This window comes from Stenella coeruleoalba (genome assembly GCF_951394435.1).
Source record: "Stenella coeruleoalba genome assembly, chromosome: 8".
NCBI classification, from domain to species: Eukaryota; Metazoa; Chordata; class Mammalia; order Artiodactyla; family Delphinidae; genus Stenella; species Stenella coeruleoalba.
This window is the reverse complement of record NC_137154.1, coordinates 105,139,791-105,167,621: the sequence shown is the minus strand read 5'-3', so window position 1 is coordinate 105,167,621 and position 27,831 is coordinate 105,139,791. Positions and strand designations below refer to the sequence as shown.

Sequence of the window (27,831 nt, the reverse complement as noted above, 5' to 3'; positions counted from 1 at the left end):
AGGCTGGGGCAGGATAGGGCAGGATAGGGAAGGACCCTGCCAAGTTGAGGAACTCCGGCTTTATCTTGAGAGCCCTGTGGGCTAGTGGAGATTCTTAGCAAAGGACTGAAGTGGGAAAATTTGCTTTTGTAGCAAGATAATTAATGATGGACAAGATGGAGGAAGGGCTGAACTGGGATGCAAACTGGTAGCAGGAGACCCATTCAGACACAGCGTTAGTCCACAGACAATGATGTCAGCCTGAGCCGACAGTGGAGACGCAGGGACGGTTCAGAGACAGAATGGAAGTGAGCTGTGAGTGACTGTGGGAGTGCGAGGGGGGAGGGGAGGGGAGGGGGTGCAGATGCCCTCGTGGGGAGGGAGAGACACTAACACACTGTTCAGAAACCTCCTAAGATCCTTGGCTTTACTTTTCCAGTATGAATTGAGTGACAAGTTTCCCAGGATAATTCAAGTAAACGTGAAAACTACATTCTAAGGAAGTTTAAATATCCCATTTTACAGATGAGGAAAATAAAGCCTTCAGGAAAAAGAAAAAAACCCCTCGATTTCTAAAGTTAGAGTTAATGATGGAACTGGGATGAGAAAAGGATATTCTGATCGATGTGGAAATCAAGAAATATATTTTACACAGATAGGTTCTGTAAACTGGCAATGTAAAACTCTACCTGTGTAATTCCTTGCAGAGTTAATTAATTTGAGAACTGAGTTGGAGATGAGCTCTGACCATGTCTGGGAGAAGGTCTCTCCATCTCCTACATGGTGGGGCAAGAGATGGAAATAAGTTGGGGGCAGGTCATGTCGTATCTTACAAATCCAGAGAAAAGAGGAATATAGCCAATATTTTCTAATAACTATAAATGGAGTATAACCATTAAAAATTATGAATCGCTCTGTTGTACGCCTGTAACACATAATATTGCACATCAGCCACCACACTTCAATAAAAAATAATGATAACAATCATTTTAAAATCCAGAGAAAACAGAATGTTGTGAGGAAAGGAGTGATTAATACTACGTGGAATCCCTCTGATTTGCTGGCCAGTGCTCTCCATTACTACGTAAACAACTAGGTTCAGTCCTTTTCTGCTTCCTGGAAAAGCCAGCTTTTCCAGAGCTATAGGCACACACAGGAACCTGGATACACATGCATGCAGACACAGACCTTCCCCGAATTATACGCAGAGAAAATAAAAACTATCAAACATAAACTTCTTCAGCTTCCGTCGCGAAGCTGAAAACTCTGCCTGCATCCATACAGTGCCAAAGACAGCTAGCTTTCTCTCTTTTCCATTTTTCTTTATTGTGGTAAAATACACATAACATAAAAGTGACCATTTTAACCGCTTTTAAGCACACAATTCAGTGGCATTAAGAACATTCAGAACGTTGTACAGCCATCAAATTCATCTCCCCAAATCTCTCATCATGCCAAACAGAAACTCTACACCCATGAAATAATAACTCCCCATCCCCTGCTCCTGGTAACTTCTATTCTGTTTTCTGTCTCTATGAATTTGCCTATTCTAAGTGCCTCATAGAAGTTGTATCATACACTATTTGTCCTTTGGTGTCTGACATTTCACTTAGCACAGTGGCTTCAAGGTCCTTCCTGGTTATAGCCTGTGTCAGGATTTCATTCACTCATTTCCTTAAGGCTGGATGGTACCTGGCTGTATGTACAGACCACACTCTGCTGATCCGTTCCTCCATGGATGGGCACTTGATTTGCTTCTATTTGGGGCTATTGTGAATAACGCTGCTATGACCATTGGGGTGTAAATGTCTGTTTGAGTCTCTGCTTTCGACTTTTGGGGGTATATACCTAGAAGTGGAATTGCTAGATCATATGGTAATTCCAGTTTTAATTTTTTGAGGCACTAAGAACTGTTTTCCACAGTGGATGTACCGCTTTACCTTCCCACCAGCAGTGCACAAGGGTCCTAATTCAGTTTCTCTGTACCATCACCATTTTTAAAAACTAATAACCATCCTAATAGGCATAAAGTAGTATCAAATTATGGTTTTGATTTGCATTTCCCTAATGACTAGAGATGTGGAAAACCCTGGGTGACATCACAGAGAGTGGTGATGCCTTAACCATGTGTTTCTTGTTTAGGCTGAGGACCTCTCGCATCCTTGTCGAGGGAAGTTTAACCTCCCCCCTTTCATACAACAGGCGAACTGCCTCCTAATATTCACAGCCCCCTTCTTCCATGGTTGTAGGCCCCTGAATTTGTCTGGGCATGTGGTCATCCAAAGTGGATGGTACCTTTTTCACCCTCTCCTGCATCTCAGTGTGGCCGTGTGACCAAGTTCTGGCCCAGGGCGTGTGAGGAAGGGTGTCCTGTGAGGGCTTCCAGGGAGGGAGCTTCTTTGGGATGCAGTCCACATGTGTGTCTGCCCCTTCTTCTGTTTCTTCTCTTTCATCTCACGGCCTGGCCCAAGGATGCTGCCAACTTAGACCATGTACAATGGATCCAAACCACAGACAGGAGGGAGTCCCTCAGGAACTCCAGCCAGGAACACAGTGGAATGTTTTTGTAACCAGAGAGATAAAGTCCTATCTTCTTTAAACAACTCTCACTGTGTATTGTTGTCATTTGTGGCTGAATCCAATGGTAATGGGTATTTCCAGATACGTGGTTCCTTCTTTAAATGCTAGCGATACTGGTCTGTCCCCTTCTCTTTAAGACCCATTTTTCTGCCTGTGCTCAAGATTTGCTCCCACCCCACCCCTTACATTCCCCGAGGGCCCTCACCCAGTCAGGCACCTCCTGTACCTCCCTTCATGCCCCCCTTTAGCAGCGCCTACCACACACATTCAGAGCCGGCTTCCCCATCTTACAAAGGTAACAACCTTCTCTCCAACTGCAGCCCACCCTTGGTCTCCCTACTTTCTCTCTCTTTAAAAAAATTTGAAATAATTATCCACATTTTTATTCTCACCCCACTTTATCCTCACATTATGGCTCCAGCCCACAGGACTGTTCTCCCAAGAGGATAGAAGATATTCTCATCCCTAAGTCGGACCTTACTTAATCCTCAGCAGCACTGGATTAGGCTAACACTCCTGCCTTCCCCAAACACACATCCTCTGACCCCGATGCCATCATCCTCTCCTGGTTTTTCTCCCATGTTTTGGCCACTTCTCGTCAATCGTTTTCCCAAGATCGCATCCCTTCCCAATCCTTAAATCCTAGTTGTCTGCCCCGTTTCTCTTCACCTCCTCTCTACTGTCTTCCTGGGTAATTAACTGTGTCTGCGTCGAAGACCATCTTTGTTCAAGCTCAGATAACCTCCCAGGGTTCCACACCCGTCCAGCTAACTTCACAGTGCAGTGCTCTGTGTACACAAATAAAACCATCATGACCCAAATTGCATTCATGACCACTCCCCTAAAACCTGTCTGTGTCCCATTTACCCGGATACTGGAAGTCCTCTTCCATCTCCCTTTCTCACACACCATTGTTTTTGCTCTCCATCTCCAGGTCACACCCTCTAAGTCCAGGACCCTTGGATACCCGTGTCTCTACATCTCTGCCACGTATTCTCACCTGGTTAACTCATGCCTGATTGGCTGCCATACCCTCTACTCTTGTCCCCTTCTAATTCACTCCCCCACTGCAACTAGAGGAACATTTTAACATCTTTAAGTAACCCAAATAATGTTATTTAACGATTAAAACTGCAAAGCTAATCACGCTGCTGTCGGGCATACAGCCTTTCCACACCCTTTCTTCCCTCAGAATACACTCTTTAACAGGAACCATAAAGCCATTCAAGGTCTGACCTGTGACTACTTCTCTACCTACACCCCTTGTCTTTCTACCTACAACCTGCCCATCCACCCCTGCTTTATCCCCACAAACTATACAAACACATTCAATCTAGCCAGATGGGATACTGGATTCCTCAATTCCTACCATGCTCTCCTTCCTCTAGGCGTTGGCCTACGCCATTTCCTTTCATTGTAACACTTTTCTCTCCTCTCACCTGGCTGAATCTCTTCACCTTTGTGTCTCAGCTTTAACATCTCTTCCTTCTAGAAGAGTTCTCTGACCTCAGAGATCTAGATGCTGCCGTAGCAAACATGACTTGCTTTTATCCCAGCACATGGCATGTTGTATTGAATTGTCTTACTTCACTGAGTATAAGAAGTAGGACCCGTGGTTTATGGACAGCGCACAGTAGGGTCTGAATAAATCACTCTGGAGTGGATGAGATATAAATGTAAATAAGAACTCGGCCGTGCCCTTGAATCTATGATTTTGCTTTTTTTTAAATCATTCACCTTGGTGATGTGGACATGACAAGTCTATATCACTTGGGGATGACACGAAGCTGCTGGTGACAGCTTATCAGAATACAAAAACAGTCTCGATGGATTTAAATAATGGACCCACGTGAAATGAAATTTCATGCACTTAAAAGCAAGGATGGGAGAGGTCTTGAATAATTTTAGTCAGGGGAATGAGTGCAACGCCAATGAGCAATCGCGTGGAATATCTGAAAAGGAAAAGAAACGAATATAATAATAAAGTGGTCCTAGATGTAAAGTCCACACCGTGGTAGGTAATAGCCCACTCCACACCCTGCCGGTCCGACCACATCAGCAACCATCTCTCTGGTAATGCCTCTTAGTGGATCATTATCAAACTGCAGCAACTTTAGAAGATAGTGATCAGGATGATTAGCGGTCTAGAAGTTATGCCCGTGATAAAGACGAGAAGGAACTAAGAATGTCAAGATAAGATAACTTGGGTCCATAATCGTCTTCTCTTAGAAAGAAACTGCATCGCACAATATGACTTGTATTTTGAGTGGCTCTAACTGGCATAAGTTAGGAAGAGGCAAATTTTTGCTCCACATAGATTCTCCAGGATTGTATTCAACTGCAAGTAATTGAAACCTAATTATATGGGGATTTTTTTCCCATATATAATAAGTGTGGACATAGGTATTCCAGAGCTGGCATCACTGCTATGTTACCTTGAACTTGGGGTCCTTCTGTTAGATTGAGCCATGTGAAATTGTTCATACTCAGCTGGTTTTGATTTACTAAAACAACAAGTCCATTTAGTTCAACCTAAGAGCTTCCTGTTTTACCATTCTGGGTGTGTTTGCCATTCTAATGCCATTTTGTCCTCCTGTTTGCAAGTTGGTTCCTGGACCCCCGGGTAGTACGCCAGGCTCTAAGTCAAGAAAAGTCTGGGGGAGGGGGGTGGTAAGGTTCACAAAGCACAGCCTTCCTGAGTAGAACCCTCCAACTCCCACCCGGGAAACTTCTGCTCGCTTCCCATTGGCCTGACATGCACGGCATGACCATCCTCGGCTCTAAGGAAATCTCAGAGGTACATATTATAAACAGGCACTTCGCTGCCCTGAGCAAATTTAGAGCCCTGTTTATAAGAGGAAGGATAGAATTTATACTGAACAGTATTTTCTCACAGAGTTTATCCACTACACAAAGGGAGGCTAGTGTCAGTTGATCTCCACTGTATCTGCACTGTAGAGTCATAGGTGTTTCAAAGCAGAGGTGATCTTGCCCCATTCTGATCCATTTAATGAGAATTTTTGTGAGTTGAACCTGGGCCTCTGCTTATGACAATCTCCACAGGCGATTTGGATAGACAGCCGGAACTGGGACCACGACTCTGGCAGTGAGCGCCTGCTCCCTGGAAATCCTGGAGTTGGTCAACAGGAATTAGCGAACATCATTCAGGTGGGATGGTTGTCTTGGGCGGGAGATCGGGTTAATTCCAAGGTGCCTCCCGCAACTCTAGAAGTCCGAAAACGCTTCTGGGTTTGATGATTAAACTATTCCAGCCTTGGACAAGGCTTCAGCAGTGCAAGAAAGTAATGAAAAAGTGGTGATAAGACATTCCGATCCTTCTACTCAGAAGGTTTACGGGAAAAGGAAGAAGAAATATAGAATAATTATTCTTATTTGCTTTCAGACTGGGCAAAATGGTTTATCTATCTGCAGGTGTCTGTGCATCACCAATTGCATTGAGAAAAAAGGTTGTCAATCTTTTCATGTTTGGGCCAGGTGTCCTCTGGCTGTTTAGAGGACAGTCAAATGCCCTGGGGGGGATGGATGGTGAAGAAAGAGGCAGAGTAGGTTTGAAGAAGCAGGTAAGAAGCACTCGTCCACTTTGCCTTCCCCAGATAAACAAAGCCACCCAGTCACTCTCCTCTTTCCTCAGGTGCACCCTTCCCTGGCCCCTGGTGCCCCCTCTGACGCCAAAGTGGTTCAGAGAGCAGCCCCTTCCTCCACACTTCTGACCCGCTGACCACTGGAGGTCCCATTTCCTGCGCTTGGGTGAGTTTAGCCAAAAAGAGTGAGCTCATCTCCCGCTCCCTGGACGCCTATAACATCTGGTTTACATCTGGTTATAACCAGGAGGGATTACTGATGTGTGGGATTACATATTCAGGGTCCAAAAAAGATCTTGTCGGAGGAAGGTATGAGTTGAATCTAATAAAGACTTCAGAAAGGGTAAGTTTCGAGGCCAGGTTGCCGTGTGCATAGTACAACACAGGCATAGGAGGAAGAAGGGTTAATTACAGCTCACCCTGAGTCGACAGGGTTCTATGGCTACTCATAAACCTAAGGGCGTCTTTCTCTCTCCCTCTCTCCCCTTTTGTCCTATCCATAAGCACTGGTCGCCTGTGTGTCAAGTACTGTGCTGAGTGTGCAGATATACAAGGCGGTCCCGGGCCTCCAGGAGCTCACGGTCCAGTGAGCGGAGACAGAGGTGTCAGCAGGTAGCCACGCAGATGTCAGCGGACACGAAGGCCGGAAGGAGGTGCCAGAGCAGTGGAGGCAGAAACGAGAGAAGGAGGGGCTTCAAAGGGACGCTGAGCCTGGAGTCTTGCCGTGAGTCATAACAAGCGTTTTCCAGGTGGACAGGGCGGCCCTCAGCAGAGCACGCGTACTAGGAGGCGGAAACCTCAGAAAACCCCTAGGAATCCACGGAACTGGAGTAGGGTTAGGGGAGAGGCTGGCGCCCCTGGGCCATGCCTTTCCAAAGAGCTGAGACTTCATTGTATCCTAATCTGGAATCAGGAGAGGCCATGTCCTGTAACATTCAGGGCTACTCAGAGCACACTGGGAGGAGATTTACCTTAAAAAGAACATAAAGTAGCCGGAATAACTTTAGGAAAGGGCCATCAGCACCCTATCTGTGAATGGTCATACAGAAAATAGGAGAAAAGCTTGGAATATTTAACTAAGGGAGAAGGGGAGGGAATCCTGTTTTCAAATATTTGAAGGAAAGTCATGTGGAAGAAAAATCAGCCTTGTCCCATGGGTAGTAGTGTTAGCAGCAATCATGATACTATTAGGTGGTATTTATTGAGAGCTTACTATGTGCCAAGCGCTTTATCCGCAGTAACTTATTTAATCCTCATACCAGCCTTAGAGGTAAGACTCAGAAGTAGCTCCGTTTTATACAAGAGGAAACTGAATCACCCACAGAAGTTGATTAAACCGCCAAAGGCTTCAGACCAGGAAGTGGCACAGCCAAGGTTTGGACCCAGGCGACCCAGCCACTATGTTGTGTGTTCTCTCCAGACCTCGAGCAAATGGCTGGAATCGATAAGAAGACAGCTTCTCCTTTGTCTCCCCGTCTTCCTGAACGGTCAGATGCAATAGCTCTCTGGAGAGATGCAAGTTCCCCCCATACTGGAGACAGAAGTTAGGGGACCACTGCAGCTGCACTTTTGGGGTGTTAGAGCTCCAAGAGAGGGATTGAACTAAACCATCTTGAATGTTCCTCTGGGCTCGGCTGCCTGCGACTCTGGCTTGCCTGACACAGAGCGTGAACACTTTGTGAGTTACCCAGTGACTGCACTTGGTACAAATTTGCATGAGAGCTCTGCTCCCCCGGCGCCTCCTACACCTGCTGACTCCATCCGAACAGGCAAGCTTTCACTCCTGCCTGCACTGCAGGATCTGACCTGGCTTGGAGGGGAGGGCCAGCATCACTCTGCCTAACACAGTCGCTGCCAAGTTGCCATTGGGGTTCTGAGCACGGAGCCTTTGTTGCCTGTGAGAAGGAGCGCCATGGAAGCAGCAGGCTGCTGTAGCCAGTTCCTGGGGAGCGAGCGGGAGCGGAGGCCAGGAGAGAGAAATGCAAAGCTTCGCACTTATGAATGGAGTTTCTGCCAAGGCTCACCATCCCTTAGCTCGCTCTAAATCCGCCTCTAGCACATTCATTCCTGACCCATATTCACACATCCCAAAGCCCCTGAATTTCTCCTATAGGGTCGGTTGTTATCCTTCCTGAGTCCCCCTACCTGAAATGCCGTGACTAGTTCATCCTTTCTTCCCACCTGAAGGATGCCTTCTTGATGAAGAAGCGCGTGCGTGTACGGATACGTGGGACAGTATGTATGATACAGTGTGTGGTGTTTGTGTGCACACACACCACTCGCACGTTCCGGCTTTGGTCGTCCGTCTGTGACTGTGTTCATATTCTTAGCTTCCTACAAACAGAGACTGCTTCTGAATATTTTCTTCTAGCACCACTACCTTTCAAGGACTAGACTCAAAAAGACGATTTGCGGAATTGCAAAATGTGAGACTTGAAATGAAACTTGAAAATCTTTTAGTCCAACTGCTTTATTTTAGAGATGAAGCAACTGAGGCTCATGGAGTGGCTGTGTCTTATTCCAGGTTGGAGAACATTTTCGGATGACTCGAGAGGTATGGTTTTCAAACCTGGCCACAGATTGGAACCCCTTAGGGAGCTCTGAAAAATAACCAGACAGCTCACAAAGAGATTGTGGTGTAATTGTTCCAGGATGGGGTCCAGACATGGACACTTTTATAAAGCTCCTCAGGTGATTCTATGGTAGAACAAATTTGAAGACCACTGGCTTAGAAAATGGGAATATTGCAAATAAAGACACATTGCACCTACCCACTGAGGACCTTCTAACATCTGAGACAGGGTCAGAAGAGGTACAATTGCTCCAGGTTGCTTGACTTGGAAGAACCATGGATCCGTGAGAAAGATACTTACCTGTTCTCCTACAGGGGAAGAGCTAAGAAGAGTCACCACCACTATGGAAATGCAGATGGAAGCAGTGGGGTAAGCATGTTCCTAAAGCACCCACGGGGCAGCCACAGCACACAACGTGGGCGGAAGAAAAGCTCGATTGCCTTTGGGTACATGAGGCTGAACACACAAGTTGACAACTGAAAGAAGACTTGTGTCCCAACCACAGCTGGAGTATCAGAGGAGAACAAATAAATGACGACGCATGTCTGCTATTCCAGGAACCCTAAATTAGGGTGTGATGAGTGGTTGGCAAAAAACAAAATAGGTTCTCAGAAGGGAGGTCATCTTAAGTCTACCTTGAAATTTGAATCCCTCAGAGTCCCCTGAACTGCATTTGCCTCACCCCGACCAGCTGCCTCAGCAAACCCTGCCCTGCCCTGTGTAAGTTGCCCCCCTTGCCCCCTTTGACCATCTAGTTCTATGCAGAAGGCAGGGCACAAACGTGCTGCACAGGCCACTGGACAGAATGGCAGCAGTGCCAAGAACCAACGAATAACTCGAATGACAAGAGCCAATAGTCGCAAAGCCAGCTACCTCACGCCAGGTTTCGCCACCCTTGTGCTAACTGAGGGAGCACCACACATCCCTGAGCCCCTTGCGGCAGGACTCAAGGTGGCGTAGCAGAGGCAGCAGCTGTTACATGATGGACCCAGAGCCAGGTGGAGCCTCCGCCCCCAGTACTCCCCATCTAAAAACAAGCAACCAGGGTTGCTGCGTTCTTCCCACCCATCATAATTTGCACAAGCAACTGTGCAGGAGGCCATGACACGCCACGTGCCCCCCTTGCTTCTGGTCCTGTTGGTTCTTCCCAATGTGATTATAAAGAATGGCAAATGAAATCAAATCTGGGAGACTGTACTCTTTTTTTTTTTAAGATTATTTTTGATGTGGACCATTATTAAAGTCTTTTATTGAATTTGTTACCATATGGCTTCCGTTTTATGTTTTGGTTTTTCGGCCACGAGGCATGTAGAATCTTAGCTCCCCAAACAAGGATCAAACTCGCACCCCCTGTATTGGAAGGTGAAGTCTTAACCACTGGACCACCAGGGAAGTCCCCATACTCTGTCTTTAGTTGCTTTGATCACTGATATATTCCCAGCACCTACGACAATGCAGGGAACATAACAGGAACTCAATAAACACTTGCCAGGTGATTGAACCAACGGACAAATAAACAACTAGATCTAGTCTGTGTTGGATTAGAGTTTGGTGACACCACCACCAAGGAGAAGCAAAGGAGGCGCCTCTGAAGAGTGAATTTGAATGAGCAATTGAAGCCAAAACCAGTCCATCTTTTGAACATTCTTTTATTGCTGTAAAGGACAATACTCTTCGAGAAGCCAAAAAAGAAAGAAAGAAAGAAATCAAATTTAGTAACCTAAGATGTCCTTAGTAACAGAGCTGAAGAATGTGTTTTCCAATATTTGGTTTCTCAGCTTGACAGTCTCTCTTGAAATACTTTTTTCTCAGCAATGAAAATGTGAACCGTCGTTGGTTTGTTTTGCGGTTTGCAAATGACTTACAGAGCTCTTCTGGCAGAGTTTCTGTTTTTCTTCTTGCAAGTAAACAAAAGGCCATTTCTCTAATATGACTTAAGTCGGGGAGATTCTGAGATCTCCTGTCTTGGTTTTGGAAAGAGGAGAAAAGGTAGGGAGGCAAGCAGAAAGAAGAACGAGGACACGGGAACAAGCAGGGCGTAGAAACTAAACAGAAGCAGGAAGGAGGCAAAGGGAAAAGGGACGTGGAACACTGGAGTGTCGGGGACACACAACAGCTGAGGACGCTGCTGTCAGTGGGGTCCCAGCCACACTTACGGGGCGTGAACTCGCCACTGGTTCTTTGGTCCCCCCACTATCATTGCACCGCGTCATCTGGGCTCCTGGTGACCTGGGAGGACAGACTCCCCTCCTCTCCTAGGCAAGCCTGTGCAAGGCGGAGCAACCCCTGCCAGGTTGACCCAGATCTGTCAGCTGATCAATTATGTTTCCCACGGAGGAGAAGGGAAAATGAAAGGGAGAAAGAAAAGGGGAGAGAGAGAAAGAGAATTGGGAAGGCAGAGGAGAGGAGGAGAGAGGGCAGAAAGAGGGAGGGAGGACAGGGGAGAGGAAGAGAGGGAGACGCAGGGAGAGTGAGAAGGCGAGGGATGGAGGAGGAACACACGCATCTCTTCGCTGAAGCTCTTGTAAGTTTAAGCGGCCCCAGCAAGAGCGGGCTCAGTCCAGAAGGTTGCAGAAACAAATACATAAATACATAAACTAAAATTCTAGAGGTTACTGGACGAAATCAGTCAAGGCAGAGGATAGAGTCCTCTTCTTCCCACCCTTTGCCAGTACAGCTTAGAGCTGTTCTTTTCCCTCGGAAACTCTTGGCTCCACCCTCCCCCTTCCCAGGGCCCCGCCCCCTGCCATTGGTCCCACCCCCTTCCCCCTCCCTGAACAGTCTCCTACAAAACGATGGGAGGTATGGTCCCCGCCGCATGTTTCTTCTAAGTCCCTTCCTGTCTTAACCAGCACATCCTCCGAGGGTAAGAGGCCTCTGCCACCGGGTGGGAGGAGACACCTGGGAAGATGTGGTACCCAACCCCATCCGACCTGTACATCATCGATTACCTTATTTTTGAGTGTTTTCATTTTTTATGTTTAATTAGTTTTATTGAATTTCAAATGACTACAGACATAAAGTAAACATGTAACAAGCCAGTAGAGCAGAAAGAGAAGGAGCTGCGTAAATACCAGCAGGCTCAGCATGGAGCTCCACTTAGCACCGCATGTTTGCCGCGTTACAAGCCTTAATGAGTCCTTACAACACCCAGGGGAGTTGCTCCCCATCCTGGCAGGCAGGTGGGGAGGCGGGCGCACAGAGGGAAGTATTTCCACCTACAGAAAACATGGGGGACTTTGAGTTTGGATGTACCTGCTGCCCACCCAGCTGTGCTCAGGCCACCAGAACTGGCTGGAAATCTGTCAGGCACACTCATTAGGGTATTGGAAGGGTCTGAGGGACCTCCGCTGGGGTTACATATAAAGCAAAGTGGGAGTTTTTTGCGTCTTTTTCATCCTAGTTGAGGGGCAAGAGGCAAGAGCAGGTCGTGAGCTCCAAACCTAAAAATTCTGGAACAGGGACAAATCCTAGACACAACAGTCCTCTCCAAAGTGTTCCCACCAGGAGCAGACGGCAAGAGCATCACAAATCCTTCCAGCATGTTCCTGGACGTCCCAGAATCATGTGTCCCACGTTGACTCAGAAATGTCACCACTGCTTAGGATGTTGAGATAGCTCACCTCGCCCCAAGGGGTAAACTGTGGCTAAAGCCAGCACTGGTGTGGCCCATCCACGACACATAGCTGGCCCCAGCCTGGGTCACTGCTTCTCAGGGCTGCCAGACTGCGTGGGTGCAGGGGCAGAGCCCCGGGGAGCTGCTGAGACACAGTGCGTGGCAGAGCACACAAGCAGGGGACCAGGAGAGGCCCTTCAGGGACACAGCTCAGCACCCTTCATCTCAGCACCCTAGGAGAGGCCACCGGGAAACCACGGAAGTCAGGGGCAGATGTCACAGGATGAGAAGGGGTTCCAGGGCTCGTATTTGGCTTTAAAACTGACAAAGGGAAGAAGCAGCACCAGGACAAGGCTGTGTGCCTGGCAAGTAACGCTGCGACCCAAGAGTGGCCCCGGCTGGGACCCTCCGGCCACCTCGATCAAATGCCCCGAGGACCGTCGCCGTGTGTGAAGGATGGAGGCGAGCTGCATTTGTCGTGCCATCCGCGGCTCACCCATGGCTCGCCCCCAGTTGGCAGCGCCAAGCCTGGCAGCCAGGGTCCACACCGTGAAGCTCCTCTGCAGTCTCGCCTGAAGCTGTTTTTGGCCATGCTTCCAAGTGCCCACAATGCTTACATCAGGCCCAGGATCCCATCATCCCAAACCGATTCTTCACTTTGCCAGTAAACATTGTTATGGTCTCATCTGCCCCCCTCACATCTCAGAAGCACTGCCCAGCTCAGGCTGCGGCTGGCACCCAAGTGTTTACTGTGAGTGGCAGGAACTTGGCCAATCCGCCCAGCTGAACGGTGTCCATGTTGCTGGTGCCCAGAGAACGAGAGGGTGAACCTAGCCCCATCTCCTCTCCCTTCCCCGCTGCCCTGCCTGTGTATAAGTGGGCAGGTGTGTTGATGTGGGATGTGAGAAGGTGAGAGAAAATGAGAAAGGTTAAGACAGGAATCTAGCCAAGCTCCTCGGAAAGTGTTGAAAGGAGCATTAATCCTTCGAAGGAGAAATGGTCGGGTTACTAGAAGGAGAGAAGCTGCAGCACCACCAGCCATTCCTTTCAGAGCCTCTCAGTGGCAGAAAGTGGGCGGTGTGCTGAAAAGGACAGCGCCTAATCCCGTCCTCGGTCCTCACTCTGGCTCCCAGGAACTGGGAGGGGCTCTTGTTAATCAACCTCAGATCTTCTTAGGGCCAGAGCCCCAGGGCGCTAATCACCCCCTGCCTCCCACCCATCACTAATCAGTGCTGACTCCCTCCCCATCTAAGCTGGATCATGGTTGCTGGTGGGGTAGAGGTGAGAAGCAGGTCAGGGAGGGGTCCATCACCTGCCCCTAGCCCCGGGCACCTTTTCAAGAAGGCAAGAAACCCAGGAAGTAACGGCTTTAGGAAGAGCCAGCTTAAAACAAAAACAGAGGAGAAGAAAAAATTGCCTTAGAATGTGTACTGCATTCTAACTAGTCCCACTGGGTCAATGCAATAGGGGTGGATTACTGCAGGCAAGACGTGGCTGCCTCAGTAATTCTGTGAGTTTGATAAGAGGTAGCTGGCCGACTCCAGCTCTCAACCCCTTGAAGAGAAAACACACATCATGTTGGCTGGTCCAACTGGCATGTGGCTCAGGGGTCTTGGGGGGTCCCTTTGCATTAAAATTGTGCAGCCCTGTTCTTTTGTGACACTTTGAAGGCTATTCAGAACCGGCTCGAGGTGGGTAGCACAAATAAGGCCATTACTCGTCTTAGGAAAAGCAGGATTTGGTAGAATGTGAGGAGATCTGGGATAACCAAGTCACCTCCATCCCCACCCCAAGACGGCAACAAGAATGCAAAATCAGAATTCCCCCTGGAGAATTTTGCATCACCACTTCCTTCCCATCTATTCAGGATTGATTCAAAGTATGAGCAAATATTATGCTTCCCTGCATTTATTTCTGATTAAAAAAAATCATGTATGCTAATTTATATGTAAATTCAGTATGGCCCTGGGGCTCCTGGCATGCAGCCCGTGGGGCTGTGGATGGTGGAATTTTGGCCATTGTCTCCGGTTTGAAGTTACAGATGGAAGAGACACAGACCTCAGGACAGATGGAAATTATGGAGGTCTTGGGACCTTCCCTGTCCCTTCCTCTGACCCCTCACTCCACCCCTTGCCTAGTTAGTTTCCATTTCTGTGGTTAGCATGATAGAAGCTGTTTCCCTGAGGCTACCTGGCTCTGGACTCAGTTTCCCCGCTGCCAGAGTTGGGGCTCTGACCTCACTGGGTGAGCCCCTGTTCACCCAGTACAAGCAGGGGTTTGCACACGCGCGCACGCGCGCGCACACACACACACATGCTGCCACAGCTCCTTGTTACGTAAGACGAGTCAATCAGGGCTGCCGCCACGTGGCCTCCTTCACTCTCACACCCACCACCCAGTGAGGGAGGAGAGACACCCCGAGGCCGGCGCCCCCGAGGCTGGGTGCAGCTGGCAAGGCAAGGAGATCCCGCACAAGGGACTTGCTTGCATCCAACTCAGATCCCTCCGGGGCCCCCTTCCTCCCCCTCGAGCCCCAGCCGAAGGTACACGCGCATTTGGTTCTTCCCAGCCTGGTCCCTCTGCCCACCTTGCGTGGTCACCCCTGCAACTATGGCAAGGGGACAGTCCCCAAAGCCCACCCTCAGAGGGAGGTCAGCGGGACCCGAGGTGGGGACCAGTCCGGACCACGAAAGCCCCGTGCTGCAGTGGGGAAGGGAATCAGGTGGGTGGGACTCCTCAGCCTTCTCCACCCCCTGGGAGTGAACTTTCCTCTGGGGACTCAGCTGCCAGCGCTGAGCTTCCACGCGTGGTCCTCTGGGAGATGCTGCTGGACCACCCGGGGGAAGTTCCTCTGCCCGTCTCAGTCCCTGGGAGTGCAGGGATCTTCAAAAAAGAAAGGCAAGCCAGACCCTCAAAGGACAGGGTGGGTGGGAGCAAGCAGGTGGGCAGGTAATGCGGCTGCTGGGACCTGAAAGCCGGGACAGAGCGCGGGGCCACCCGGTGCAGCGAGCGGACTCAAGGTTGAAGCGGATCCCAAGCCACCCCAGCACCGCAGGGCCACGTCACAGCGCGCACTCACCCCCAGCAAGCCCGGCCCCAACTGCAGCCCCTCAGCTCCGCTTCCCAGAAGAGAAAGAAACCAAACATTAGTATTCGACTCTTCATGCCTCTTTCCGTTCAACTTAGGAGAGCTTTCCGGAATTTCAGAGCCCCGCTGGCTCCTACAGCCTCTTATCTGCTTGTTACCACGCCCCGCCGCCCCCCTCCACAAACACACCCCAAAACACATGGGAAACTACCCCGCTGCCCACCGCTGCTGCGGACCGATCCAGCCCTTCTAGCTGGCTCTCTGACCACGATGCACAGGTACCTGATTATGCCTAGCCTGCGTTTTCTGTGTGCTCCTTGCAGAAGCTTTGCAAGTTTACTGGCCGATAGATATTTAAAGTTTCCTCTCGTAATTTCTTCCCAGTACCATAAGCAATGCGTTAGCAGCCCCGTCGCCCTCCGAATCCGTGATTCCATGTGTCTCCATCTATCGTGTGTGTGCAAGAATGTACGGAGGTCCAGGGGACCAGCACACAGCCACGTACCGCACGGGAGCCCCAGACACATTTTACTTCTGCACATACATCCCCCCCCCCGCCCCCCCGCGCCACACACCCACCCACCGTTCCGGCAGCAGCCAACATCAAATCAATATCCTCACAGCCTGGGAGGGAGGATGGAGTCCCAGCCATGCTGCTCGGACGCTCTCTCCCCCACCTGCAAACCAACCGCACAGCAGAGCCGACTCAGAGAGTCTGCGAATCACCAACAGCACGCTGTACAATTCCTGGGTCGACTGTAGGCGAATCAATAGCAAGCTCTTACCTTGAAAGAGAAACAGAGCAGCCAGCGCTGTGAAGATTGCCCACGAGATAGAATTGTGCATTTTTGCCTGGATGGTTTTCATGATTTTTTTTTTTCTTCTTTTTCTTCTTTTTTGTCAGGTTCGGGGTTTTTCTTTCTTTCTTTCTTTCCTGACAGATTGCGTTGCTCTGGAGCTGGTGGAAGGAGATTTAAATCCACTGTTTTGCTGAAGGACACCACAAGAAAGCCAAGGATGGGAGAGAGTGTGACTTCTCAGTAATTATCTCTCCTCATACTCTGGCACTGAGACACCTCGTACAATCTGGCCCTGGACAGCCCTCCTACAAGCTGCAATCATTGGTTCTAATCCAAGGATTGACAGAGCTACAACACACGCGCGCGGGTGCGCGCGGACGCGCGCGCGCGCGCGCGCACACACACACACACACACACACTCAGGAATCATTTACTGGGCAAATCAGGCTAGCTGATTAAAGAGACAGGAGCCTGAAGAGATGGTATGATAAATGCCACTTTGCCCCTTCTATATTACTTTCATTTTTTAAACTGACAGTCTCAGAACTCCAAGCATCAAAAAATCCCTTTCCTTCTGGCGTTCCCTGGCCTCCTGAACTCAGATTCCCTTTACACTGGAAAAATCCCGCAGCCAGCAACCGCTTACGGGAAATTTTAAAGGGACATTTTCAAGCTTGGTGAAACTTGCAAAGATGCGTCAGATTTCATTTGTTGGTACTTATTTTCCTCTCCGATGAAAATATCATTCAATGACAAATTTTTTCCCTCTCTCTCTCTCATCTTTCACCTTTTCCAATCAACCTCCTACTTTGTGGCTTTGAAAATAATAAATTTCTATTTTCTTCTCCTGTCACTTCTGTTTCAGAATATTTGTATTACTCCTATATTTCATTCACTAAGTTTATTTCCTGAAGTCATCCATGTGTGTATGATACCATGAAAAGAGATGGGGCTTCTGAGATTTGAGAAGAACTGCAGTCCGAATATGGAGAAGATTCTCCAAAAGGGAACAAGGGGTGAGTTTATTCTACATGCCTCAGTCAATCCACTTTCACTAAGATAAATAATGTAAGTGCTTGTGGTTTATTTAAACTGCAGCAAGATAGACTTAGGTTAGACACACTGAAGGACTTTCTGAGTACAGACTTTGTGTGTGGTTGCAAAATGTCCTCAGAGAGTTGCAGACATGCATCTCCTTGATGGTGGGTAAGAATATAACTCTGACAGAAATAATCTAATGGATGTGATGACTTTTTGAGAGATCTGCTAACTCTAAGGTCCTGAAAACTGATGATCTAATCTGTGGTTTTCTCTTATGGGAAGCAAGTCTGGAAAACTTAGCCTGTTCACGGCACCTTCCTTAGCTGATTCTGACACACGCACACCATCATGATGCCTCAACACACACATTTTGGAAATATTTCTTCCAGATTTCCACAGTAATTATTATACTTCTTGTAACCCCCATAATAATGTGAATGTACATATCCTTGAACTGCATAGAACAAAAGTACTTGCTGGGTGCACAGGTGAACTGGAAGCAGCAGTGCCATTTTGCACAAGCCTCAGAGGCGTCACTCACCTTGTGTTGTGCATGAAGGAGAGAGGCGCCCCCTGCAGGTGTGCAGCCCAGCGACTTAAGTGGAAGGAGCAGTGGGGTCTGGGGACCTGGATCCCAGTTGCAGCTCCACACAAACCGAGGGACCGTGAGCACGTCGTTTTATTTCTGTGAACCGTGGCCTTTCGTCTGTACAGTTAAAGGGCTGCGTCTCAAGTCTCTTTTTATTTTAAAGGCTTTCTGTATTAACTTTTTTTTTTTCCTGCCACTGCGTTCTAATTCACACGTCCACCAAAATGCCCTTGATGTTCTGATCTCCCAAGGGACAAGCGTTTTATCTCTAGACTGGTCTCCTTGTGCAGTGCTCCACAGAGCGACACGTGCAGTTGGATGCTCCGGAGTGGCTTTGGCCACAGTAATAACCGCCCAGCACAGAAGACAGAAGGCGCGGTGGATTCCTCTACTGCCACTTCACTGCTCTCCAGAGCGACGAGGAAGACAGCGGGTCACCGGTAAGCCTTTCATCCCTACCTGAAGAGACAGAGACAAAGACCAACATTTACAAATGTCCTCACCCGGACCAGCAACAAATCTGTACGTTCACCAATTTCTTTTAAGCATCCACAGGCGTGCCCACAGTAATAAACTAATCATTCTAGTTGATATTTATTGAGCATTTGCTACGTGCCAGGCATGAGAGCCAGTGTTTTGCATGCATTTTTCTCTTTAAATTCTCACAACCTATGAAGTGGTACGCTTATCATCCCCATTTTACAGATAAGGACATTGAGGCTCAAGGAAAACTTGTCCACAGCCGGTCAGCAATGGAGCCAGGATGTGATGTGAACCTGAGCATTTGTCTCTCAGACCAACCTCTAAAATACTATCCTATGCTAACTACCATAAGGGACTCAAATAGATATCAGACAGTCTTACGTATAACCCCTTTGCTATTGTTTTTGTTTTGTTTTTTAATTTTTATTCGAGTATAGTTGCTTTACAATGTTGTGTCAGTTTCTGCTGTACAGCACAGTGAATCAGCTCTACGTATACATATATCCCCTCTTTTTTGGATTTCCCTCCCATTTAGGTCATCACAGAGCATTGAGTACAGTTCCCTGTGCTATACAGTAGGTTCTCATTAGTTATCTATTTTATACATAGTATCAATAGTGTATATATGTCAATCCTAATCCTCCAATTCATCCCACACACACCCTTTCCCCCTTGGTATCCATACGTTTGTTCTCTATGTCTCTGTCTCTATTTCTGCTTTGTAAATGAGATCGTCTATACCAATATTTCAGATTCCACATATATGCATTAATATACGCTATTTATTTTTCTCTTTCTGACTTACTCACTCTGTATGACAGACTCTAGGTCCATCCACATCTCTACAAATGACCCAATTTCATTCCTTTTTTATGGCTGAGTAATATTCCATTGTATATACACATCTTCTTTATACATCCCTTTGCTATTAATAGCCTATGTTAATAGCCTATGTTATTAAAAATTATATGAAACAACACATACATCCATAGAGAGCATATAGAAAACCCATGTATTAATTTTAGTAATAACTGAGTTGCAAATGGTTGGTGCAGATAATTAGTAATTTTATCTGAATGCAAGGAAGTGGTAGATGGGCATTTTCTATGATAGTTTTAAAAAGTCCTCTGGAGATGGTGAGAGTCATGCTATACCTTGAAAGTGAGGTAGAGACCAGATCTAAAGCAGAGGGAAGGATGCACAGTCAGGCGATACCATAAATCAAAAATGGGGGATGGAAATACACCACCTAACTTTGGGGCTCTTGAAAGCTGTTTGAGAGCCCTGACCTTGCCCTGCTATGTTGCAATAAAATTTTTAAAAGATTTAAAAAAATGAACCCTGGCACAAATTCTGATCCATCTTAGTTACCCTCTATGCACAGATAATGGAACCATGCCTGACACACACGGGCACACTCAACAGACACTCGTCATGGTCGGCACGGCTTGTTGACCGCGCGCACAGGCTGGGCTGCATCCAGCTGGTTCCGATCCCTGGGGCCTCGGGACCTTGGCTCAGTCATCTCAACTCCACGTCTGAAATGGGGATACTAGCTACAGCTCATGCCCACCATCACCATACATCGTAACCATCAGCTAGTTTTCATCTGTTTTACCGTTTTGGTCAAATGGAGACTGAAGTGTCTGCTACGTGTCCCAGGAAGGAGCTCTCAGCACTTGTGAACCAAACTCCTGGGGGGCTTCACTCCGGAATCGCACTTCCTGCGTTCACCAAGGTGAAATCTCTCCTTAGGGACTGTCAAACCAAAAGTCTAATTTGGACTCAGTACTGCTCAGTGCTAAGCTATCTGGAGAGCTGTATCTCTTTCAATGCTGGAATTTACCATGGAGTAAAATTCTCCAGCGGCCTACAGGTTTCACAGAAGCACACAGTGGAGAAGACATCTTTTCCTCTCCTCTGTTGTGGGTTGGACACAGGGGCACCCACACAGGCCTGTCGGATATTCAAAAGATCACTGATATAGTTACAGAGGAGAAAGCGGGTCCACCCAGGGGTGTGCTCAACCAGGCCTGTCCCTTACCTAATGGGTGGATCACATCGCAGCAGTCTGCATTTTTCCTTTCCTTTTTCCATTTTAATCTCAGTCTTTCGGGCCTCAGGGCTGGGAATCTTTTCTGCTGCAATTGCCCCAAACAGCGGGTGTCTGGGTCCTTCCATATGGGGTGGCCTGGGCCGTGCAGGGATTCTGTGACTCTGGAGGCCCTGACTTGGGGGGAGCTCTCATTGGAGGGCACTCTTGGAAATCACTGCTCCTCACTCAACAATCAGGGCTCCTTCCACTGAGCTTGGAGGCTCAAGTACTTCTCATCAGGTGTCTGCAGGATGAGATTTGCCTCTTGGATTAGCCAGATGCACGATATGCACCATTTACTTCCCAGTTCAAGGGTCAGAGGAGGATGAATGGTCCTAGGACAAAATTAACGTCAGGAAAGGGGCCTCCTGTCCTAGGCAGAATGGTATTTTCTCACCATCCACACTCCTTGAAGTTAAGAAAAATTTACCGCAGAAGTGATTTTTCTGTTTGCAGATTAGAAATGAGGAAGAAGAATAAGAAATAAGGAATAAGGAAGGGGAAACAGATGAGGTCTTTAATTTCTGAGGAGAGGCAGCCAGGATGGCATTCTGTGAACTGTTCATCATCCGGGAGCTGAAGCTTCTGCACTTCAGCTTCTGAGCTGAAGGGCAAATGGGGATTGATTCTCTGTGAACTGGCCCATGCACACCTGGTGCCTCGCTGAACCGGACGGCAAGCCCAGACGGCAAACCCTGGAAGGTCGCAGTGGGCCTGGCTGCCCCGCGGTCCAAAGGCCAGCTGAACCTGAGCACAGCCCTCGCGCCTGCGAGGAGGGTGACAGCCACGCACACGTGGTGGGCCTGGTCCAAGGCTGGAGACGGAGGCCCACAAGGAGGAGGAGTGTGTGTGCTGGGGGTAGGCGGTGGGCAGCGGGTTTTATTCCTCGCAGCTGTTACGGAAAGGACCACGGGGGCTTCAACCTAAAGCGCAGCCCTGAAATAATGTTCAAGACTTAACAAATGCCACTGCTCCACTCTGCCTCTGCCCGCTGTGGCCGCCTGGCCGAGGCTGGGTGGTGGTGAGCCCGCCTCCGGGGCAGGGGGGCCTGCCTGCCCTCCCACACCTGGGGTGGAGCAGGGGGCCCAGCTCTGACTTGCTGTGTCCCTTCTGGAGGGAGAAAGCCATGCTGGAGGAGGAAGGCGGTCCCCACATTTTCAAGGGGTCTCCCTGGAAAGCCATCTTGAATGTGGCTCCCGCGTTATACGGTCACTTTTGATGTGAACACATGTGATGTGGCCAGGGTACCAATAATGCTGGAATTCTGTGGCGTCTATTTTGAGAATTCTACTTAAAGCCGATTCCCTGATTTATTGATAATTTGCCTAAGCTGATATTACAATGAAAGTCGAACCCTTAGCAGCACAGAGGACACAGAGACTTAAATCCACGTTCCTACAAGCGGAACACGGTCCGTGTTTTCTAACTGGAATTATAGGCACAAGTCATCTCGCCTGGGTTTCTACGAGTTATCATCATCATCTCAAAAAGAAGCCATACGGCACAGTAATATAACAGAAAAATTTAACATTTAAAATCAGAAGACCTGGATTTGAGTCTAATTCCATTTATCAGCTTCAATTCTGCGATCCTCAATTCTCTCATCTCAGCTCATCTCCGCCCATCTTGTACTTAAAGTGGAAATAATAATATCTACTTCACAGAGTCGATGTGAATTAACCAAAATGAAGACTCTGAAAGCCCTGATACGACGTCTAACACACACATTGGCTCCAATGTCTTTATAATGAGCTTGCTTGAAAAAACCAATCATAGTGCTGGGTAATATTCAGCATGAACTTGACAGAGAGTCACTGCCCCCAGATGCTTGTTGCCAGCAGTTTTCTCCGGGCTCCGTGGGAGGTGGGGGCTGTTGGCCCACTGTCCTGCTCGCCCCCAGGAATCAACTCCATGTGGCTTCACTGGGCTGCTACCCTCTCGGTGCGAACGTGGGCAAGTGGCCCAGGGCTGACCAATCAGTTTCTTCCCTGAGAGTTTTCTAGGCGCTGTTTGGAAACAGACGCTGCTCCGGAGGGTAAATTTCCTAACAGATGGAGAAAGTCTGCAAGGAAAAAAGTCAACCAAAACTAGGAGGAGAACCAAGAAGAGAAAGCATCACTGAAAGTAGGACAAGTCAAGCCTGAAGGCAGACACACACCCTTATTTGCTTCAGTTATTTCAGATTGAGTTTCTGTCACTTGCAACTGAAAGCATCTGGACTGAAGGGTCCATGTGGGGACAGATGAACACAAACTCCCTTTGCTCCCCCTCTCCTCCGCACACTACTTCCCCTGAGAGCTGGCAAATACCTAGATATTGCCTGAAGCCCTAGGAAGAGATGGAGGTGTCTATGGTCCCTTACTTACAAGATTAGTGTTATTATCAAATTGGAATTAAAATAAGGTCACAGACGGAGTCAAGATGGACCAAACTGGAATTAAAATAAGGTCACAGACGGAGTCAAGATGGACCAAATCCATCTTCCTAAGGGTTGGGGTGGAGGGAGTAAACCCCTGTTTAGTGAGCATCTCTGTATGCCAGATGCCGTGCTGGCATCTTCATGTGTCTTCTCACTTAACCCTAACAGCAGCCCTGGAGGCTGAACGCTCTTACCCTTCATCAGCACGTACAGGGACTGAGTACCGTGTCCACGGTCACACAGGGAGCCACTGGCCAGGGCTTCCCAACACCCAAACCCTGCTCTTCGCCTCACCTTGGTCTACAATGCAAGTGAAACTGATACCCAAAGTGAAACAATCAGGGTGATCAGTGAGAGGCATGAGAAAGGCATCAGCTCTGGTCCACTCTGAATACGAGATGGGGCCGTTCATCCATGCCAAGGGGGACCACTGGGCCAAGGGTTGGAGGTGAACGTGGGGCTCCGGAGAAATCACGGTGACCCAAGCTGGTGGGTTGGAAGCTGTGCGTCCAAGAGCACTGAGAAGGCGTGTCACCTGGGAGGTCTTGATGTCTGAGAGGTGTGAACTGAATTCGAGAAGCAGAGTCGCCGGGGATTCTGAGACAGCGAAAGCAATGGGAACGGGTACTTCTGGAGGTGACTCTGGCGGAACGTACAGTGAATCAAGGCCCTCCCTCAGAGGAGACCCCGCCCTCCCCGGCCTTTGGGGCTTGGACAGCTGCCCACCCACTGCTTCTCCTTGTCTAGCTGGGCGGACTGTGGGCCAGTGGCTCCCTGCTCCTACAGGTCATGCGCATGACTCCGGCACTCACGTGGGTCCCGGCAGCCTGTGCCCCAGGAGGCTGCACGGATCGTGGTATGAGGGTGGGCGCCAGGCTTGAACCTGGAGGTAGAAGGGTCCCTGGGGTACCCGGAACAGCCCACTTCCCTACATGGGGGTTGATGACTCCGCCCATTTGACAATAAGTTGTCACTCTGCGGCTTTTGGCCGCTTCCCTCTATGTAAATATCTAACTGGAAGACTTCACGGGGAGGAGGAGTCTGGTCTAAGGAAAGGTTTATATATTTCTGAATCGTTTGGCTTCATGATCTCCTAGAAGCCTACTGAATTCTACCAGCCAGATTTTGGGAAGACTGTGAAATACACAGCGTCCAGGAACGTTTCCATGGGCGTCCCCGACTGTCACTTCACACGGAGAAGTGGTGTCTGGAGAAGGGCAGTAACATCCTCAGGTTCATACGAGTTGAAGGTGAACCGGGAGCAGAGTGAGGTCTTTTAGCTCCATGTCCACTGTCATTTCTTTTTTTTTTTTTCTTTCTTTCTTTTAATAAATGTATTTATCTATTTATTTTTGGCCGCGTTGGGTCTTCGTTGCTGCACGCAGGCTTTGTCCAGTTGCAACGAGCAGGGGCTACTCTTCGTTGCGGTGCGCAGGCTTCTCATTGCAGTGGCTTCTCTTGTTGCGGAGCACGGGCTCTAGGAGCACGGGCTTCAGTAGTTGTGGCACATGGGCTCAGTAGTTGTGGCTCGCGGGCTCTAGAGTGCAGGCTCAGTCGTTGTGGCACATGTGCTTAGTTGCTCCATGGCATGTGGGATCTTCCGGGACCAGGGCTCGAACCCATGTCTCCTGCATTGGCAGGTGGATTTTTAACCACGGCGCCACCAGGGAAGTCCCCATTGTCATTCCTTTTACTCCAGAATGTGAAACCGCCTCTGTCCAAGTAAACAGCCCCATGTGCTCACTTCCCCAAATTGTATTCTTTGTAACTGAAAGTCCTGAATCCTTAAGAGTGTAACCATACCTGGAAGGGGTGGATGAATTCAGGGGGAAGGGGTTTCAGCTTTGTTGCAAAGAACAGGCTGTGAAAGAAGAGGTGATGGTGAGAACAAAAGAGTGTGTGTGGAATCAGGAGTGTGGGGAGAGGGGAGGAGGGAACGAGGGTGGTGACCACAGGGGCTGGGTGTGCTGACAGGGATGCCAGAATGGGCCTTCCTGGTGCTCCTGAGCGCTGCTTTGCAAGGCAGGAGACAGGAGGTCTAGTGGTAAGAAGACACGACGTGATACTCTTAACACCTGGCTTGTCCATGTGCAGTCCCTGTAACTACACAGATGGCTTCTGCAGGGAAGGGGGAAGCAATGATTCTTCGAGGAGGGTATTGGTGGAGTCTAAGTGGGAGGTGGCCAGCCCAGGCAGCCATAGCCGTTCATCATAGACATTGGAATGGTTCTAACCCACAGTAGGATGTAGAGGAGACATATAAGGCTTAAAATCAAATCATGTGTCAAGCTGAAGAATGATGGTACTTCCTCTAAGGAGTATGTATATATTTTTAATTTCTGAGTGAATTAAGTGCCTATAAAAGGTGTTGAACTGGCAGCCTAGAAAGCTGGAGTCTTTGATTTATGCCTAGAAGAAGAAAGACAGAGACAGCCTCCTGAATCACTCCTGAGTCACTGAGCCTATGCGCTCTGCCCTTTGTCTGGCTAAGAGTACTGACTCACCGTCCGCTGTGTGCAGACCATTCCCACCATTCTCTATAAGCTTTCGGTTAGGATGATACAAAGGCTAAATGGTAGGGAAATAAAATACATGAATCTGAGGCAGCTTACGAAGGAATCATTCTGTTGTTTATGGGCAGATCCATAACACTAACTCTTGTACGTCTTTACATTGAATTTCTATTTTCAAAGTACATTTGCATATTCTATCTCATAACCCTTTCTTAAAATATCTGCAATCTTTGTTATTGTCATGTTTGTCTTTGGATGGGAGACTGGGGTAGAGGTGATGATAGCATGGTCGATTTGGAAGCACTCTTAGAGAAGTGATGGGACGAAAGGCAGGACCCGTACGTCCTGAAGAGAGAGAAGATGCAGAGAGAGAAGCTCCCCTTGGGCAGTGGAGGGGGTGCTGGAACCAACCTCCCTAACTCCTTCTCCACCTTCTACTGGTCCAGACATTGGTCATAATTATGTAACACAGAGCAAAAAAGAAAACACACACACACAGATCATGTAATAACAATAATAAAAACATTAACAAAAACAGCATCTTATGAGAGAAGAAAGTATCGGAATAAAGTTGAGGCCTAGAGGCAGAATAGCTGTGGGGTCATCGAGGTTAGGAAGAGCTGGGTTGCTTACAGCACACTTCAGCTGTGGGAGTTACAGATGCCCTACTAGTGAACTGGGGGAGCAAAAGGAACCACAGAGGATTAAACACAGCACGTACGTAAAGCCATCAGCACTCAGTTGGTGGCTGAATATGTATGACCTCTCCTACTAGAAGACAATTATGGCTCAATCAGGTAGACAAATATAATTATTCGGTTTTTTTTAAGTAAACAAAAGATTGATTTTTACATTAAAACTCTGATTAGTATTGGCTCTAACTTTGATTTCTTTACTTATTTTTTGTTAATTGAGTAGATTCTTGACTTGATAGATGAGTCAGGCTTTAGTTCTATTCCCCTGGCAGGGAGTCTGGGGAAGCTTTCTGGGGGTGTAATATGTTGGCAAAATACTGAAATACTTAAAATTAGCTACTAACATATGGGAGAAGAAGTGACTCCCTGAATCCATCCCTTCCAAAAGCGGGGGTGTTCCTAGGAGAGAGGGAGATTCCGGGGGCCCTCCATGCTCAGGGTCCCGTCACCCACCGTTGATGGGAATGTGCACACACGGACACGGCCCACACCTCCTTCAGCAATCCGGAAATACCATCATGCAGCCACACAGGTAACGTGGCTTTAACGAGTATGTTTGTATTTGATGTTATTAGAAATGAAATGTTTGTGGAAATGTCACTGCACAAGGAAGGCACCTACATGGGGCAAGGAGGTGATAGTCTTAATAAAAGCTGAAAGTACCACTACACCCGCTCCCACACTCACATCCAAGCGTGTGTCTACTTCATTCACAGTCATAGTTCAATCCAAATCATGTGTCAAAGTGAAAGCACTGAAAAGACAATCGGAATGCTGTCTACATTGGTGGGGACGGTATGTTCGCTCACCTTTATTTTTCTTCCACATCTTAGAGATGGAAAAGCGATCAGGGTGATCAGGGTCCCGTCAAAATGATCAGGGTGACACGGTATCATCCATCCAGAAGGGAAACCCACGAGGTCTGACCCCAGCCTCACACCACAGTTACTGATTCCAAATGCCGTCCTCACGGTAGAAGAACACTGGTCTGATTGCAAACGTGCCGAATGTCTTTATTTCCTTCAAATGTAATACTGAGCTGTATTCCATTTCTCAGTCAAGTTGAAGAGGCTTACTGGGCCCCAGCTTTGCAGGCATTGTGATAGGCTCTGTGTCTTGTCCAGATACAGGTATACTGCATCCAGGGAAACACTGGCTCCTCTGATGGATGGCCCAGGGCTGACTTAGCACCTACTGTGAGCTGGACACTGTACAAGTACTATAGATAAAACTATTAGCAAATTTGGGTTTTTTCCTAAAGTTGCTTACAGTTTAAGAGGGAGACTGACCAACGGTTATAAACGTAAAAGATACTGAATAGATCAAGATAAATGGCACTAACTGGCATAAAAAAAGAACTCTAGAATCTCAGAGCCTTCCAGCAAAAAAGAGGACCTTTTAAGCTTATGCTAACTCATAGGGGGGCAGAGCCATCACCTGGGAGGTCAAAGGAAGAGTTTAGGCAAAAGTGAGATGGCCCAAACTAAGGCAGCGGCAGTGAGATAACAAGCAGAAGCAGGAGTCAAGAGATACCTCACAGAAGGCACAGTGCTAGGTGCTCTGTCTGCACTAGGTACTGGCCAGCATCAGGACAGGTTAATTGAACAGGATGATTAGTACGAAAAATAATCAAGAAGATAAAGAAGTGTATTTTAAGTCCCAAAGTAATACAGGTACATGTAATAACAGAAAGAAACCAGTAATATTACAACTAAATCCAAAAATTAGTGATGTTACTGTTTTGTGAAAAAAAATAAT

The 27,831-nt window shown here is 48.1% G+C and overlaps 1 protein-coding gene across 16 annotated transcripts in view; it reads right to left on the bottom strand.

Annotated features, from left to right (window-relative positions):
- Positions 1–27,831, bottom strand: part of NTM (neurotrimin) — a gene marked incomplete at its 3' end in the record, with an annotated part of 1,328,870 nt that overhangs the window by 912,619 nt on the left and 388,420 nt on the right. For 15 of the 16 annotated variants that reach the window (XM_079930756.1, XM_079930747.1, XM_079930749.1 and 12 more), the window contains 2 exons: positions 17,821–18,327; positions 16,224–16,396 (listed from right to left, as the gene is read on the bottom strand). In XM_079930756.1, the coding sequence (XP_079786882.1) occupies positions 16,224–16,305 (82 nt within the window). In that variant the 5' untranslated portion in view covers positions 16,306–16,396; positions 17,821–18,327. Of the gene's footprint in view, positions 1–16,223; positions 16,429–17,820; positions 18,328–27,831 lie in introns of all 16 variants that reach the window. The other variant, XM_079930758.1, reaches the window with a different exon arrangement.